The sequence below is a fragment of the Balaenoptera ricei genome, chromosome 6 (assembly GCF_028023285.1).
Source record: "Balaenoptera ricei isolate mBalRic1 chromosome 6, mBalRic1.hap2, whole genome shotgun sequence".
NCBI classification, from domain to species: Eukaryota; Metazoa; Chordata; class Mammalia; order Artiodactyla; family Balaenopteridae; genus Balaenoptera; species Balaenoptera ricei.
The window spans coordinates 34618373-34633201 of NC_082644.1; the positions used below are offsets into that span (position 1 = coordinate 34618373).

At 38.9% G+C, this 14829-nt stretch overlaps 1 protein-coding gene across 1 annotated transcript in view; it reads right to left on the reverse strand.

Annotated features, from left to right (window-relative positions):
* The window catches only part of HABP4 (hyaluronan binding protein 4), a 34300-nt gene that overhangs the window by 13804 nt on the left and 5667 nt on the right, over positions 1–14829 (reverse strand). Inside the window, exons 3-5 of the mRNA XM_059924454.1 lie at positions 9711–9872; positions 9439–9507; positions 5673–5756 (exon numbers count right to left, since the gene is read on the reverse strand). Of these exons, the coding sequence (XP_059780437.1) occupies positions 5673–5756; positions 9439–9507; positions 9711–9872 (315 nt within the window). The remainder of the gene's footprint in view (positions 1–5672; positions 5757–9438; positions 9508–9710; positions 9873–14829) is intronic.

A 14829-nucleotide genomic window follows, 5' to 3' on the forward strand; every position in this document is an offset into this window, starting at 1 on the left:
ATAATGCTAATATTTACTGTATGTTTACTAGGTGCCAGATGCTATTCAAAGTGCTTTACATTAATTTGCTCATGATAATTAATGCCACAAGTTAGTTAAAATTAACAGCTCCATTTTACAGGTAAGAAAATCAAGGAGACAGGTTATACAGCTAACAAATAAATGAAAGAGCCAAGTTTCATATCCATTCACTCTATCTCCAAAGCCCGCATTTAACCTCTGTGCTATTTAAGGAATAAGATGGCAGAAAAAATGCTTAGATGGAAGATAGTCAAGATATGGACAGAGGAAGCATACAATTCAAATGTCCAAACTTCCATTCAGGCAATACTTTTTCACCTGAATGAAAATGTGCAGTGAATCAAGAAAAGTGGGTTCTAGAAATAAAACTTTACTCACTGAATACTTAACTGCGGCAAGTGGATCTAACCTAACATGTAAATAATACCTCCTACGTCCTTCCAAAGTACTGAAAGGGCTACTTCCCTGGTGGTCCAGTGGTAAAGAATCCGCCTTCCAATGCAGGGGATGTGGGTTTGATCAAGTAAGATCCCACATGCCACAGGGCAACTAAGCCCGCGCACCACAACTACTAAGCTCGTGCACCACAACTACTAAGCTCGTGCACCTCAAGGAGAGAGCCCGCGTGCCGCAAACTACAGAGCCCACACACTCTGGAGCCCATGCGCCACAACTAGAGAGAAAACCCGAGTGCCTCAACTTGAGAGAAACCCAGGCACCGCAACTAGAGAGAAGCCCGAGCGCTGCAACAAAGAGACCACGTGCCGCAATGAAAGATCCCGCGTGCCGCAACGAAGACCCTATGCAGCCAAAAAAGTAATAAAAGAAAAAAATTAAGTACTGAAAGGGAAGTGAATTTCATGATAAACTTTGAGCTCCTCATAAATTTGCGATAAAAATTTTAAAGAGGTGTGGTCCTGCTTTAAGAAGACTCAGTACATAACAATCTTCATTGTCTAAGCAAATACCCTTGGAAACAAAGTACAAAATAATTAATTGCAGATATTTTGTAATAATGCTTCCTCACCATTCTCTTTTCATAGAGTTTAAAATTTTTAAGGATGGAAGGGAGTTGTTGATCCATGTTACTTAATAGGGAAATCCTCAGTGATCCTGGCAGCTCTTCCCCTGCTTACAGAACCACCTTCTCCCATTTGCAGTTCTTAATAGTAAGTCAGTCTAAATGGCACTTTTAACCATTCCTACCACTCAGTACAGTTAAGAACATGAATGTTCATGCCACAATACCTGGTTCAAATTCTGGCTCTGACATTTACTACAAGTTGTTTAACCTGTATGTCTCAGCATTAGAATAGGAACAGTACCTTCTCCTTCACAGGCAGCAAAGGGTTAAATGAGTTAAGCCATAGACTCATTTAGAGCAGTTCCTGGCACACAAGAAATGCTCAATAAATATTAGACTTACTCTTAAAGCAAAACAGGAAACTGTCACAGGTATCCTTGGACATTAGAACACCACGTGACAAGAAACATGTAATACTTCTGTAATGAAACGAAGAAGGAAGGAAGGGCATAGCACATATAACTGTCAACAAAATGTGTCCAATTTGAGGAAAATGTATGTACTTTGGGTTGTAGGTTTGAAAATAAGCAAGGGTACATTAAATTCACCTACCAAGAAGTTCTAAACCAAGAGTTGCACTAAATATACATTCTGGCTGAATGCTGAAAGCTTGGCTGTTAGGTCAATATCCCGACAAAGCCAAGATCAGAGAGCATCTCCATCCTAGAATGCGTATACAAGCCTAATTTTGAAATTATAAAAAACTATAATTGTATTACTACAAATGTTAGTAATAATTTTAAAATTTGACAAGGCAGTGCAGAAACAAGAATTTCTCATGTGGTCGGCCACTAGACTGCAGATGTGGTGCACTGCAGCTCCTGCAATTTTAACTGGATGCTCACTGTCCAGCATGTTCAGCAGAGGGAGAGAGATTTGCTGACTAGCTCCACTAGGATATCGTGGACAATGAGACTGCCAACAAAATCATTAAGTATTATTTTGTCTTTCAGAATAACTGATTAATTGCAATAATTATTTTATCTAATATTATGAATGCTAGAGTACCTCAATCAATTCTAAAGATTACAATTATGCTATAATTTACTCTCTATTATTCTGCTTTATATTACCTGAATTTGTATAAATGGTTTACTGGCTCAAAAAGGATCCAATTTTTCCTGAAGGTATCTAATTAACTCACTTCTTAACATTCATATACACTGTTGATCTATTTTCTTAGTTAACTTACTGTCTAAATATTCATATTAACTATTAATCTATTTCTTTAATTAAATACATTACTTAGTTGTTTTGAATAGTAACTTAACAGCTTTCACAATCATCAATCGTAGCACTTTACTCTTGTAATAAGTAACAATAATAATAGTAGGTATTTATACAGCACTAACTACATGCCAGGCCCCACTCTACATGAAACACATGCACACCCAACCAATCCTTATAACAGCCTTCTGATGTAGGTGTTATTATTATTCCCATTTTACAGATGAAGAGAACTGAGGCACAGAAAGATTAAATAACTTAGCCAAACTAGTAAATGGCAGAGCTGGGATTTGAACCCAGAACACTGGCTCAGAGTCTCTGCTCTTAAGCATTGCCTCTTCGCAGCTGAAGGATGAGTAAGAGTTAAATAAATAGGTGAAGGGTGAAGGAGGTGTGGAAGAGAGGTACAGAAAAACAAGAAAACAGCACTTGCAAAAGCTCTTTGGCAGGTGTGGCATAGGAGCTGGAGAAAGGTGCTTGGGAACATGAAATAAGGGCCACATGGTGAACCTGTAGAAGGCACAGGAGTGGTTGAACTTGAGGGCTCTTCATGGGCCAGACCATGCAGGACTGTGCAGGTCAGGGCAAGGGACAGAAAAAGGACAGCAAGCCACCAGGGGGAGGGTCTTACTCGAGGGGTAGGGGCATGATGATCAGAATGGCAGTGTGAAAGCCACTTTGGTGTGAAACGGGTGGGTTGGTAGAATGTGAGAATGCAAGGAGCCCCATTAGGAGCTCTGGTGAGAGAGCAGATAGCAGTAGCGGAGACTATGACGGCGAGTGGAGATGGTAGATATAAAAGGGTACAAATCCTCAGGGCATGGTGACAGATTGGATTTTGGGGAGACAGTGGGTCAAGAAGAAGGAAATCTCAAGAATGACTCCTAGGTTTCTGGTTTGTGCAACTGGATGAATGGCAATGCCGTTCCGCAAAACAGAAACACCTAATGAGGGTGGGGGCTTGTGGACCTCAGTCCTGGCCACACTGAGCATGAGGTGCATTTGGGATGCCCACAGGGAGGTGTCTAGGAGGCAGATGGACACATGGGCCTGGAGTCCATGTTGAAGGTTGGAGCCAGAGATATATATTCTGGAGTCAGGGGATAAATGACAACTCAAGCTGCAGGAGTGCATGAGATCCTATAAAGAGACACTAGACACAGAGAAGAGGGCCTAAGGCAGAGCCCTGAAGAACTCCACATTTTAAAAGAGCGGAAAGACAAGGATGAGTCTGCAAAGGAGGAACTGAGCAGCAGAAAGCAAGCCAGAAGAATGCAGAAACCAATGGGAGGTTGTGGTTAAGAGGAAATCAACACAGGCATACCTTGTTGTATTGTACGTCACAGATTCTGCCTTTTTAACATATTGAATATCTGTGGCAGCCCTGCGTTGGGCAAGTCTAGCAGCACCATTTTCCCAACAGCATTTGCTCACTTGATGTCTCTGTGTCACATTTTGGTAATTCCCAAAATATTTCAAACATTTTCATTATTATTATATTTATCATGGTGATCTGTGACCAATGATACAAAGATGTTACTATTGTAATTGTTTTGGGGTGCCACAAACTGCACCCACATAAGACAGTGAACATAATCAATAAATGTTGTATGTGTTCTGACTGCTCCACTAACTGGCCTTCCCATCTCTCTCCCTCTTCTGGGGCCTCCCTATTCCCTGAAACACAACAGTATTGACATTAGGCCAGTTAATAACCCTATAATGGCCTCTAAGTGTTCAAATGAAAGGAAGAGTCAGTCAATATGGCAAACTTCATTGCTGTCTTATTTTAAGAAACTGCACAGTCACCCCAACCTTTAGCAACCACCACCCTCATCAGTCAGCAGCCATCATCAAGGCAAGACCCTCCACCAGCAAAAAGATTATGACTCATTGAAGGCTGAGATGATAAATATGTTAAAAAGGTTAGTATCTTTTAGCTATAAAGTATTTTTAAATTAAGGTATGTATACTTTGTTTTTAGACATAATGCTATTGCACACTTAATAGACTACAGTATAGTCTAAACGTAACTTTTATATGCACTGGGAAACCAAAAAAATCGTGTGACTCATTTTATTGTGATATTCACTCTATTGAGGTGGTCTGGAATCAAACCCCACAATATCTCTGAGGTATGCCTGTAAAGTCACATGTTCTGAGAGGTCAAGAAAGATGCAGACCGAAACATCTGTTAGGTCTGGAGACATGTGGTGATTGTTTCAGAAGGGCAATGAGGACAAAGCCAGACCTGGAGTGAAGCGAGGATGAAGTGAAGGGGAGGAAATGAAGAAAGAATGCACATAACCCCGAAAAAGGCAGCTGAATGTGAATGTAGGGGCAACAAGAGGCTTAAAACAGGAGAGATTGAGCGCAGGTAAAATGTTGATAAGAAGACCAGAGATGGGAAGAAGGAAGTGAGTATGCCTAAAAATGAAGGAGCTAACTGATAGTGAGATTTCTCTGAAGTCAGTAGGAAATAGGATCCAAATGCTGGAGAGGCTGGTGGAGGGATGGTGCCTCTATTTTACCACAAGGGAAGAAGCCCAGGAGGCAGGTGCAGGCAGGTTTGCACCTTTGAGAGTGGTGTAATTTCTCTGTGACAAAGGAGGCCAAGTTGTACCCAGAAAATGAAAGAGGAGGTGTGGGTGTCGTAAGGATGGAAGAAGGGGAAAGTGGGGGGCAATGTCAGGGCTCTGAGGGGACAGGAAGGACTGAGCCAGTCATTGTAGTGGGTGGGGGAAAGAGCGAATCCAAGAAATGGGTATTGCTGGGCGGTGTTGAGGGCTCAGTTCAGAATGTGGTGATCGGGAATTTACAGGGGTTCCCATCAGTCCTGCTGAGTATCTTGCAGTGCTCAGCCTGTGGATGCAGGCAGAAAGAAGGCAGATGGCTACCGGTTGTCCAGGAGGTGGGTGCATTTGCTAGCAAGGTACTCATAGACCCAAGGGGCAAGGGAGTTTAAAGCCTTGGCAAGGGTGCTACAGATGGAGCAGGGAACTAAGCTCCATGAAGAAAAGAGGAAGGAGGGACCGGGAGAGAATAAAGGGACAAAAGATGGGGGTCCTGATGAGAGAGAGACTAGTCACAGTACAGGCTGCTGATGGAAAATAAGTTGTAGGCACAGGACAGAATACTTGAATTCAACCCATTAATTATCATTAATAATCATTCATTAGATGATTTGAACTATTAATTAGTTTGATTATTCATTAACACATTAAGAAGATAACCCTCTGTGATATGATGAAAGGCTGAGCTTCCTATTCTATGAAGACCTCTTATAAATCTTTAAGAAAACCACCAACAACCCAATGGGTAAAATGAATGAAATACCCACTTGGCTGGAGATTCCTCCTCCAGGGGGCCCAGGGACTCCTCCACCACTGTGGTCTCTTCCATGGGGGCAGTTGGGTCCATGTCACTGCAAAGCAGCAAGAACCACTCTAGTCACACAGATCTGTTTACATCAATGCCCTTATATATTCAAGACAGAAAAAAACCACATTTCAATGTCCTTTTTCTTAAGTAAACATCCCTCAAGGAATTAATATGTACATACAGGTAACCCACATCAAAATAAACAAGAGGAAGAAAAATGCTCTTAATTGCTAATCCATATAAATTATTTCCAAAAGTGTGAAAAGTACTTTGAGAAATACAAGTTTCCATGAATGGCCTAAAATTAAAAACAGATTGTAAAGGACCAGAACAATTATTCAAAACTCTTATTATCCTAGGAAATTCCAAATATTAACAGGGGCCATAAAAATTTTCAACCTGTTAGTGTTAAATGACTTAAAATAGTTAAGAACATGCCATTTCAAACTTTAGAAAATGGCAAGAAAGTGGAAACATTCCACAAAAAGGAATGTGTAGGATTACAAACAAGCTGGTGATAACCATACCAGAAAAATAAGGCTTTGAAACATCAATTTACATACCATCACATCTAAATACATAATCTGCAGATTAGAAATTACAGCACAGTGAAAAACAATTTGAATTTTAAATACATAATCTTAATTTTTTTATGTTGACATTAATCCTATCCGAACATTACTTTTAAAAAAGTACCAGCAAAAGAAATTTCATTCTCAGGAAAATGCTAAAATTGGTCAATATAATAGAAATATTTTACACTCTACATTCAGAACCCAGCACTTTTTCATCCCCAGTTCAGGAAAAATCTTCATAAAATCAGGTTTTTTTTAAGTAAACATAAATTGAACTATAATAAAAGAATAGAGTTTTTACATTAAAAATATTTTAATTCTCAACTCAAAGCCATTGTTATCAACTTTAAAAAAAACTCAGTTTTCCAACACAAAATTTGAATAAATAATTTTTACTTTTAAAAAAGGTCCTAAATCAAATGTTCTCCCTGTTTGGAAGGACATCCCTGCTGCTCTGCCTGACTGAAGTCCTCTAACAAAAGCAGCCTCTACACATCAGCCTGACCCTCGTGGGTCATGGGAGTTTTTAGCATCCAGGAGTCTAGCAGCAGTGGCAGTGCTGTATTACTCCAACTTTCTCTTTATTCCCTTGGCCATGTCATAAACCAAGGGGATAAAAAACATGGATTCACTGACAGTTCATAGCTTTCAACAATTAAAAATCATAAAAGGGCTATAACTATATAGGGGAAGAAAAAAGAAGCAGAATACAAAACAAAGAGACCAGCAATTCTTAAACCTGTCAATCAATTTAGAAGAAAAATCACAGACCTCCCTCCTGTATTGACCTAAATTATTTTATGAATAAACATAAAACTAATTTTGTGCTTATAGCTCAATAGAACCATAGCTTATAGAACCATATGACCAAAACTACAGAACAAGTTTCAAGATTAGCAACAATTTATTTTGGCAAATTTTATTATTTTGTTGAAAGTAAATCACCAATGTTGGATTTATTAGAAGAAAGATAAAGCTCCAGGGCCCATGCCTATATTTTGACTTCAGTTATACTTATGTAGAAAATGCCTGTTTGCACAAGTATGGTTACAAAACAATTTTAAACACCTCAATGCTTTGTTAACTAGCTCAAATTCAATCAGACTTCATACTTAACCAAATCTATGACAGTGAACAGATTTAATCCAGTGTTGCTTGATTACTACATAAAACTGTCTTGGCTCTTCACAACAAAAGTTGGAAGGCAGTATTATTAAAAACTGCATTTGTGGGTGTCTATTCCAGTTAATAACAAGAAAATAATATCTGATATTACACTTTTAAAATTATTACAAATGGAGAAAATTCTATTTTCAGCACAGGTACTAACAGTCAAACTCTTGAAGAAAACCAATAACAATGGAAATGGCTCAGTCACACCATTATGAAAGCATCTTGTCCTTAGATCTAGTTATACTGCCAATGTCTTCAAACAGGAATACTAAACTACAGCAAAACCCTCACACCTCCAATGCGTGGTGCAGCACTCGCCCTTGTCAGCCACGAACACATCACTTATTGTTAGGCTCACCTCTGCTGTTTTCTGATTAATCATAACTCAGCTGCACTATACCATGGTGGCAAATCAAAATCTCAATGTATTAAATAAGAAATTAAAGTCTTATTCTACAAAAGAACTTTCAATTACACATTATTACCACCTAAGAGCTTTGACTTTATAACTCACAAACCAATCCAAAATGAATGCCATGGGGCACGTTTCATTTTAACATTGGGACATACCATCTGCCAGGAGCACATGTGGTCACTTCTTCATGTTCCAAGGTCAATAATTACCTCTTAGAGTAAGTAATCACTTGGAGACAAAATGATTTTAAACTCAAATGCAAACTGAAATAGGGTGGTAGTATTAAATAAGCTAGTAAATCAGATGATGCAGAAAGTGCCTATATTACTTTTTAAAAATATACTATTACAGTAAAATAAAACAAAATGAAAAAGTCTGTATTTGAGATTCTGTAGAACCCTAGATTGACAAACATTCAACAAGTTTCTTTTCAAGGACAACACAGATGTGCAATGGTAGTAAATTTAATTTTACATTTGATCTCATTTTGTACATTTGTTTTTAAGGATAAAAATTTAAGAAAAATAAGTTTATGTAAAGAGCCTATATTCTTCAAAAGAAAAAAAGTGGAAGTCTGGATCCCCTCAAACCTTCAAACTTGTGTAAAGCCTTCCCTGCAACACATCCTGGAGCAACCCATTCCTCGTACTTCCCTGCAGCCCTGAAATGACAGAAATAGCAGAACCAAGTACCTCCCCTAAGTAGCAAAACTGGCACAGATCTGAGATATCATAAAGCCTGAGAAATATCAAATTTGAACCTCAGGTGAAACTTGTCATTGAGCTTTCATCTGCAAATGATTTTATAAATCAAGATGCAGGGACTTCCCTGGTGGCGCAGTGGTTAAGAATCCACCTGCCAATGCAGGGGACACGGGCTCGATCCCTGGTCTGGGAAGATCCCACATGCTGCGGAACAACTAAGCCCGTGTGCCACAACTACTGAGCCTGCGCTCTAGAGCCCACGAGCCATAACTACTGAGCCCGTGTGCCACAACTACTGAAGCCCGTGCGCCTAGAGCCCATGCTTCGCAACAAGAGAAGCCACAATGAAAAGCCCGCGCACTGCAACAAAGAGTAGCCCCCGCTCGCTGCAACTAGAGAAAGCCTGCACGCAGCAACGAAGACCCAACGCAGCCAAAAATAAATAAATAAATAAATAAACTTATTAAAAAAAAAAAGAGGCAATGTATACAAAAACTTTGGAAAGTCACAGAAAAATAAAGTATAGAATATCCAGGAATTTAAAAAGCATTCTGAGGCATATGCAAATATACAGTGCCATGTGCTTGGGGCATCAGCAAATATACAATTTGCTTGGCTAAAATAAGATAAAATAAAAGAATTTTGAAAGCAGTTTCAAATCTAACCGCAACATAGCAAAACTGTTTTAAAAAGTTATCTCATGAAACAAAAGCCTAAATTCAATCGCTACGTAAAGCACACAAGTATAAAGACATGGCAAGCATAACAAAGAGGACATAATTTTCAAGACAGGCAAATAAAGATCCAGATATTTCCACTTAATTGTAGGTTCACAGAAGGTACACATTTGCACCATACCTGGTATCTTTACCTGATCCCCAGGTGCGAACTCCATATCCACCCATGTTGTCTTCAGTTCTGATTGCTCTAGAAAAAGAAAGAATATTCCCTTAAACTGAAAGCTGGTCTCCAGTCAATCTCCAAATCAGAAAAGTTGATCATAAAAACTGTCCCAGGATCAGCCCCCTTAGGAATAACTGCATACTAGTATAAAGTCAACTAAATATTAACACACAACAGATTCACACCAAGATCTTAAAGGGAAAATAGCCATTTACAAAGAAACTTACATTTTATCATTCCCACTGTATCTCTCAAATTCTCGTTTCCCTCTCTGGTCAAAACCGTCAAAAGCTCTGTTCCCAGGACCACCTCTGCCTCTGCTTCGCATGCCCCCTCTTGGGCCTCCACGACCTCTCAGTGGTCTGTCTCGATCAAACCTGTCAACTGGTCTTGGAAGAGATGAGTATAATAAAAAGCAGTGAATTGCATTAAAGAGCTAAGGCTTTTTTTGATTAAAAAAAAATTCTAGAAGGACATCATGGCTACAGTATATTGGAAAGAATTGTGTGTCTTGAATAAAAAAATTAATAGTTAAATTTACTGAGCACATACTATCTCTAGCACTGTTCTGAGCCCTTCACGTACAGTCGTTTAATTACAACTAGTGCCCACAGATGAGGAAGATAGCTGAAGATGACGTCTTTGTTGTTAAATCCAATAGCAACTTTTGTCTCTAGGTCATCTGACCCTTATGCATCATTTGACACTGCCAACCACTAATTTTCCTCTGCCCTTTCTGGCTTCTCTTTCCCTGCTCATCCTTATAAAATGATTTTTGAAATAGGTAATACCCAAACATTCACAAGGTACTCCTCTTGCTTCTTGGCCACACAATTCCACTTCTCAGAGGCAGACACTGCAGAGTCACATACAGGGAAAGGTTCTACACCTTGCCTTTTTCATGGAATATGTCTTGGATATCTCATCTTCTGGATACCTACCCATTTGTCCTTAAAAGCACCAGCATTCCTGACTCCCCACCTCCTGTACACATCGTCCTCGTCCCTATGCTAATGCTACATGGCCCCTTCACGTGACCCTGTGTCTCTCATTTGGGGGTCTCTCTGATTTCAGGCCACAAAGCCAGTTACTTCCTGGACATCCCCCTATGTCACCCCATGGCCCTGAAGATACATGACCAACACTGACCCCTTGCTCCTACTATGGTCCCTAACTCACAACGTGGAAGTGTCCAAGCCAAGAATCTGCCTTTTCTCACTCTTTCCCTGCCACACCCACTGGATCCAGGGCCTGACCGCCCGCTTCTCCTCACATACATTCTCTGCTACCATCTGGTCACTGTCACTTTTTATGAGGACTTGTCTCTCCTCCACCAGACTCAAAGCTTCTGCAGGAAGGGCCTCATCTTTTTCATTGTTAAATCCTAGTTTAATAAGATAAATTATGTTTTTTAATTTGTCAAGGCTTTTAAAAACATTTAAAGCAACAAATTACTTATTGAAATCTAGTGACATTAGTGGCTCAAACACCAGAACTAGAGGTGTGTTCCAGTCTACTGAAACAGGCTGAAAATGTTACATTAAAAAGCTACTATACAATCACCGATAAAAGATACAAAACTCACAATTCTCCTTACTCAGAAAGATAAAGAAATACAGAAGCGCCAATCATTAACTTTATGCCAGTCTCTTTCAAGAAACATCATCTTAAATCAATTCTCCAAGCTGGCCTTTCTGTCTCCCACCTCCCCAGACCAAAACCAAAATTTTAAATAGAGATTGTTGTAGAATCTGATTCCACATTACAGTAAATATCTAAAGCAGAGCTCTAAAACAATGACAAATGAAAAGTAACAGTAAGTTCTTAACCAGGAAGTTGGACAGGGCCGTAAAAGAAAAGAAGTCTACCTAAAAACTGAGAAGAAATGAAGCATAAAACTCTATATGGAAAATAATGCCAATAGTCAAAATCGGGTCTAAATTTACATGAAATCTAGATCAGATACTGATAAAATAACGAATTCATTAATAATATAATAGTAACTGAAGCTGACCCTAAAAATAACCCTGTGTTCTAGTCTATTTTAATCCCTTAAATCATTTTTCTTTATCCCACAGGTTTACCCCACCCCCAATTAAATATATGCTCAATTGCTTCTTTATACTCCCCTTCTTATAAAATATATTCTCTTTTTTTTTAAATAGATCTTTATTAGAGTATGATTGCTTCACAGTACTGTGTTAGTTTCTGTTGTACACCAAAGTGAATCAGCCATATGTACACATATGGCCCCATATCCCCTCCCGCTTGGGCCTCCCTCCCACCCTACCTATCCCACCCCTCTAGGTCATCACAAAGCACCGAGCTGATCTCCCTGTGCTATGCTGCTGCTTCCCACTAGCTAACTATTTCACATTCGGTAGTGTATATATGTCGATGCTACCCTCACTTCGCCCCAGCTTCCCCCTCCCACCCCATGTCCTCAAGTCTGTTCTCTATGTCTACATCTTTATTCCTGCCCTGCAACTAGGTTTGTCAGTACCATTTTTTTTTTTTTAGATTCCGTATATATGCGTTAGAATATGGTATTTGTTTTTCTCTTCTGACTTACTTCACTCTGTATGACAGACTCTAGGTCCATCCACCTCACTACAAATAACTCAATTTCGTTTCTTTTTATGGCTGAGTAATATTCCATTGTATATATGTGCCACATCTTTTTTTTTTTTTAACATCTTTATTGGAGTATAATTGCTTTACAATGGTGTGTTAGTTTCTGCTTTATAACAAAGTGAATCAGTTATACATATACACATGTTCCCATATCTCTTCCCTCTTGCATCTCCCTCCCTCCCACCCTCCCTATCCCATGCCTCTAGGTGGTCACAAAGCACAGAGCTGATCTCCCTGTGCTATGCGGTTGCTTCCCACTAGCTATCTATTTTATGTTTAGTAGTGTATATATGTCCATGCCACTCTCTCACTTTGTCACAGCTTACCCTTCCCCCTCCCCATATCCTCAAGTCCATTCTCTAGTAGGTCTGTGTCTCTGTTCCCGTCTTGCCACTAGGTTCTTCATGACTTTTTTTTTTTTTTCTTCCTTAGATTCCATATATATGTGTTAGCCTACTGTATTTGTTTTTCTCTTTCTGACTTACTTCACTCTGTATGACAGACTCTAACTCCATCCACCTCACTACAAATAACTCAATTTCATTTCTTTTTATGGCTGAGTAATATTCCATTGTATATATGTGCCACATCTTCTTTATCCATTCATCTGTCAATGGACATTTAGGTTGCCTCTATGTCCTGGCTATTGTAAATAGTGCTGCAATGAACATTTTGGTACATGTCTCTTTTTGAATTATGGTTTTCTCAGGGTATATGCCCAGTAGTGGGATTGCTGGGTCATACGGTAGTTCTATTTTTAGTTTTTTAAGGATCCTCCATACTGTTTTCCATAGCGGTGGTATCAATTTACATTCCCGCCAACAGTGCAGGAGGGTTCCCTTTTCACCACACCCTTTCCAGCATTTATTGTTTCTAGATTTTTTGATAATAGCCATTCTGACCACATGAGGTGATACCTCATTGTAGTTTTGATCTGCATTTCTCTAGTAATTAGTGATGTTGAGCATCTTTTCATGTGCCTCTTGGCCATCTCTATGTCTTCCTTGATGAAATGTCTATTTAGGTCTTCCGGCCATTTTTTAATTGGATTGTTTGTTTTTTTTGATATTGAGCTCCATAGCTGTTTGTATATTTTGGAGATTAATCCTTTGTTGTTTCATTTGCAAATATTTTCTCCCATTCTGAGGGTTGTCTTTTCATCTTGTTTATGGTTTCCTTTGCTGTGCAAAAGCTTTTAAGTTTAACTAAGTCCCATTTGTTTATTTTTGTTTTTATTTCCATTATTCTAGGAGGTGGGTCAAAAAAGATCTTGCTGTGGTTTATGTCAAAGAGTGTTTTTCCTCTGTTTTCCTCTAAGAGTTTTATAGCGTCTGGTCTTACATTTAGGTCTTTAATCCATTTGGAGTTTATTTTTGTGGATGGTGTTAGGTAGTGTTCTAATTTCATTCTTCTACATGTAGCTTATCCTCTTTTTTAATAGGTTGGTGAGCATTAAGAATTTGAGCAGGCAAACTCAAATTCTGGGCTGTTGTACAAAATAACTGGTCCATACTCTTAAATAATGTCAAATCCATAAATAAATGAAAAACTGAAGAGCTGTTTTAAATTAAAGAAGACTAAATGCAATGCACATTCCTGGACTGGATCCTGAACCAAAATTGTTTTTCTTCTGCTAGAAGGGTATTATTAGGACAATTGGTGCAATTTGAGTAGTCTGTAGATTACATAATTTAGAGAATTAGATAATAGTATTGTATCAATGTTAATGAGTTTGATAATTGTACCATGTTTTTAGGAAATATATTTAAAGTATTTAGGGATAAAGAGACATTCCTGCACCTTACTCTCAAATGCCAAGGAAAAAAGAGGGGTGTGTGTGTGTGTGTGTGTGTGTGTGTGTGTGTGTGTGACAGAGAGAAAGAGAGAGAGGAGAAAGAGAAGGAGAGAGTGAGGGAGGGGTATGATAAAGCAAATGTGGTAAAATGTTATTGGAGAATCTGGATGAGGGTATATGGGAATTCCTTACATAATTCTTAAAACTTTCTGTATCCAAAATAGGCATCCCTTAATAGGCAGTTTTTTTCATGGTAACATATAAAGACTTATCCTTTTAAAAAAACTCATAATTTTGCTACTAAAAAAGCTGGAAACATGAGTTATAATTTCTGTATTTCCACAGAATAAATCCCTGCAGTGAAGGAAAAAAATACACAAATGCTTCCCAAAATAAGCAGCTCTGATCCAGAAGGCTTTCTGTAAGCAAGCAGACTGCGGCTGTTACATAGCAAATTTGAACTAATCACCCAAAAAAGCAGAATTAAGCCTTTCTCTAGCCCTCATCCTCTAACATGGTGGCAGATATACCATCTCTGTTTTGAATGTGTAGTGGAATAGGTAGTCAAGAAGTTGAAAGACTTTGGGAATAACGGCTCCCTTGACATTAAACTGTACACTATTCTAGTCTCTTTTAGCCTTTTTAACTTTCTTTTCCTTTAAACATGATTCACAAGTTGTTTTGTTTTAATCTAAACCCAGTGCTATGCAGGTTTAATAATTAAAAACTTGAGGCAGCGAGCATCCATCTTGTTAGTGCCAAGCGTAAGACACTAAGAACTGCTTTCTGTGTATAGGTGGGCATGATAGCCCACATGCCACATTACTCAGAAGGGTGTCAGGCTGCACCAGCCTGAGACCATCTTCCAGGTCAGAGCACTTTCTAGAGACGGCATGGGAGCCTTAAACTGGTGTCAC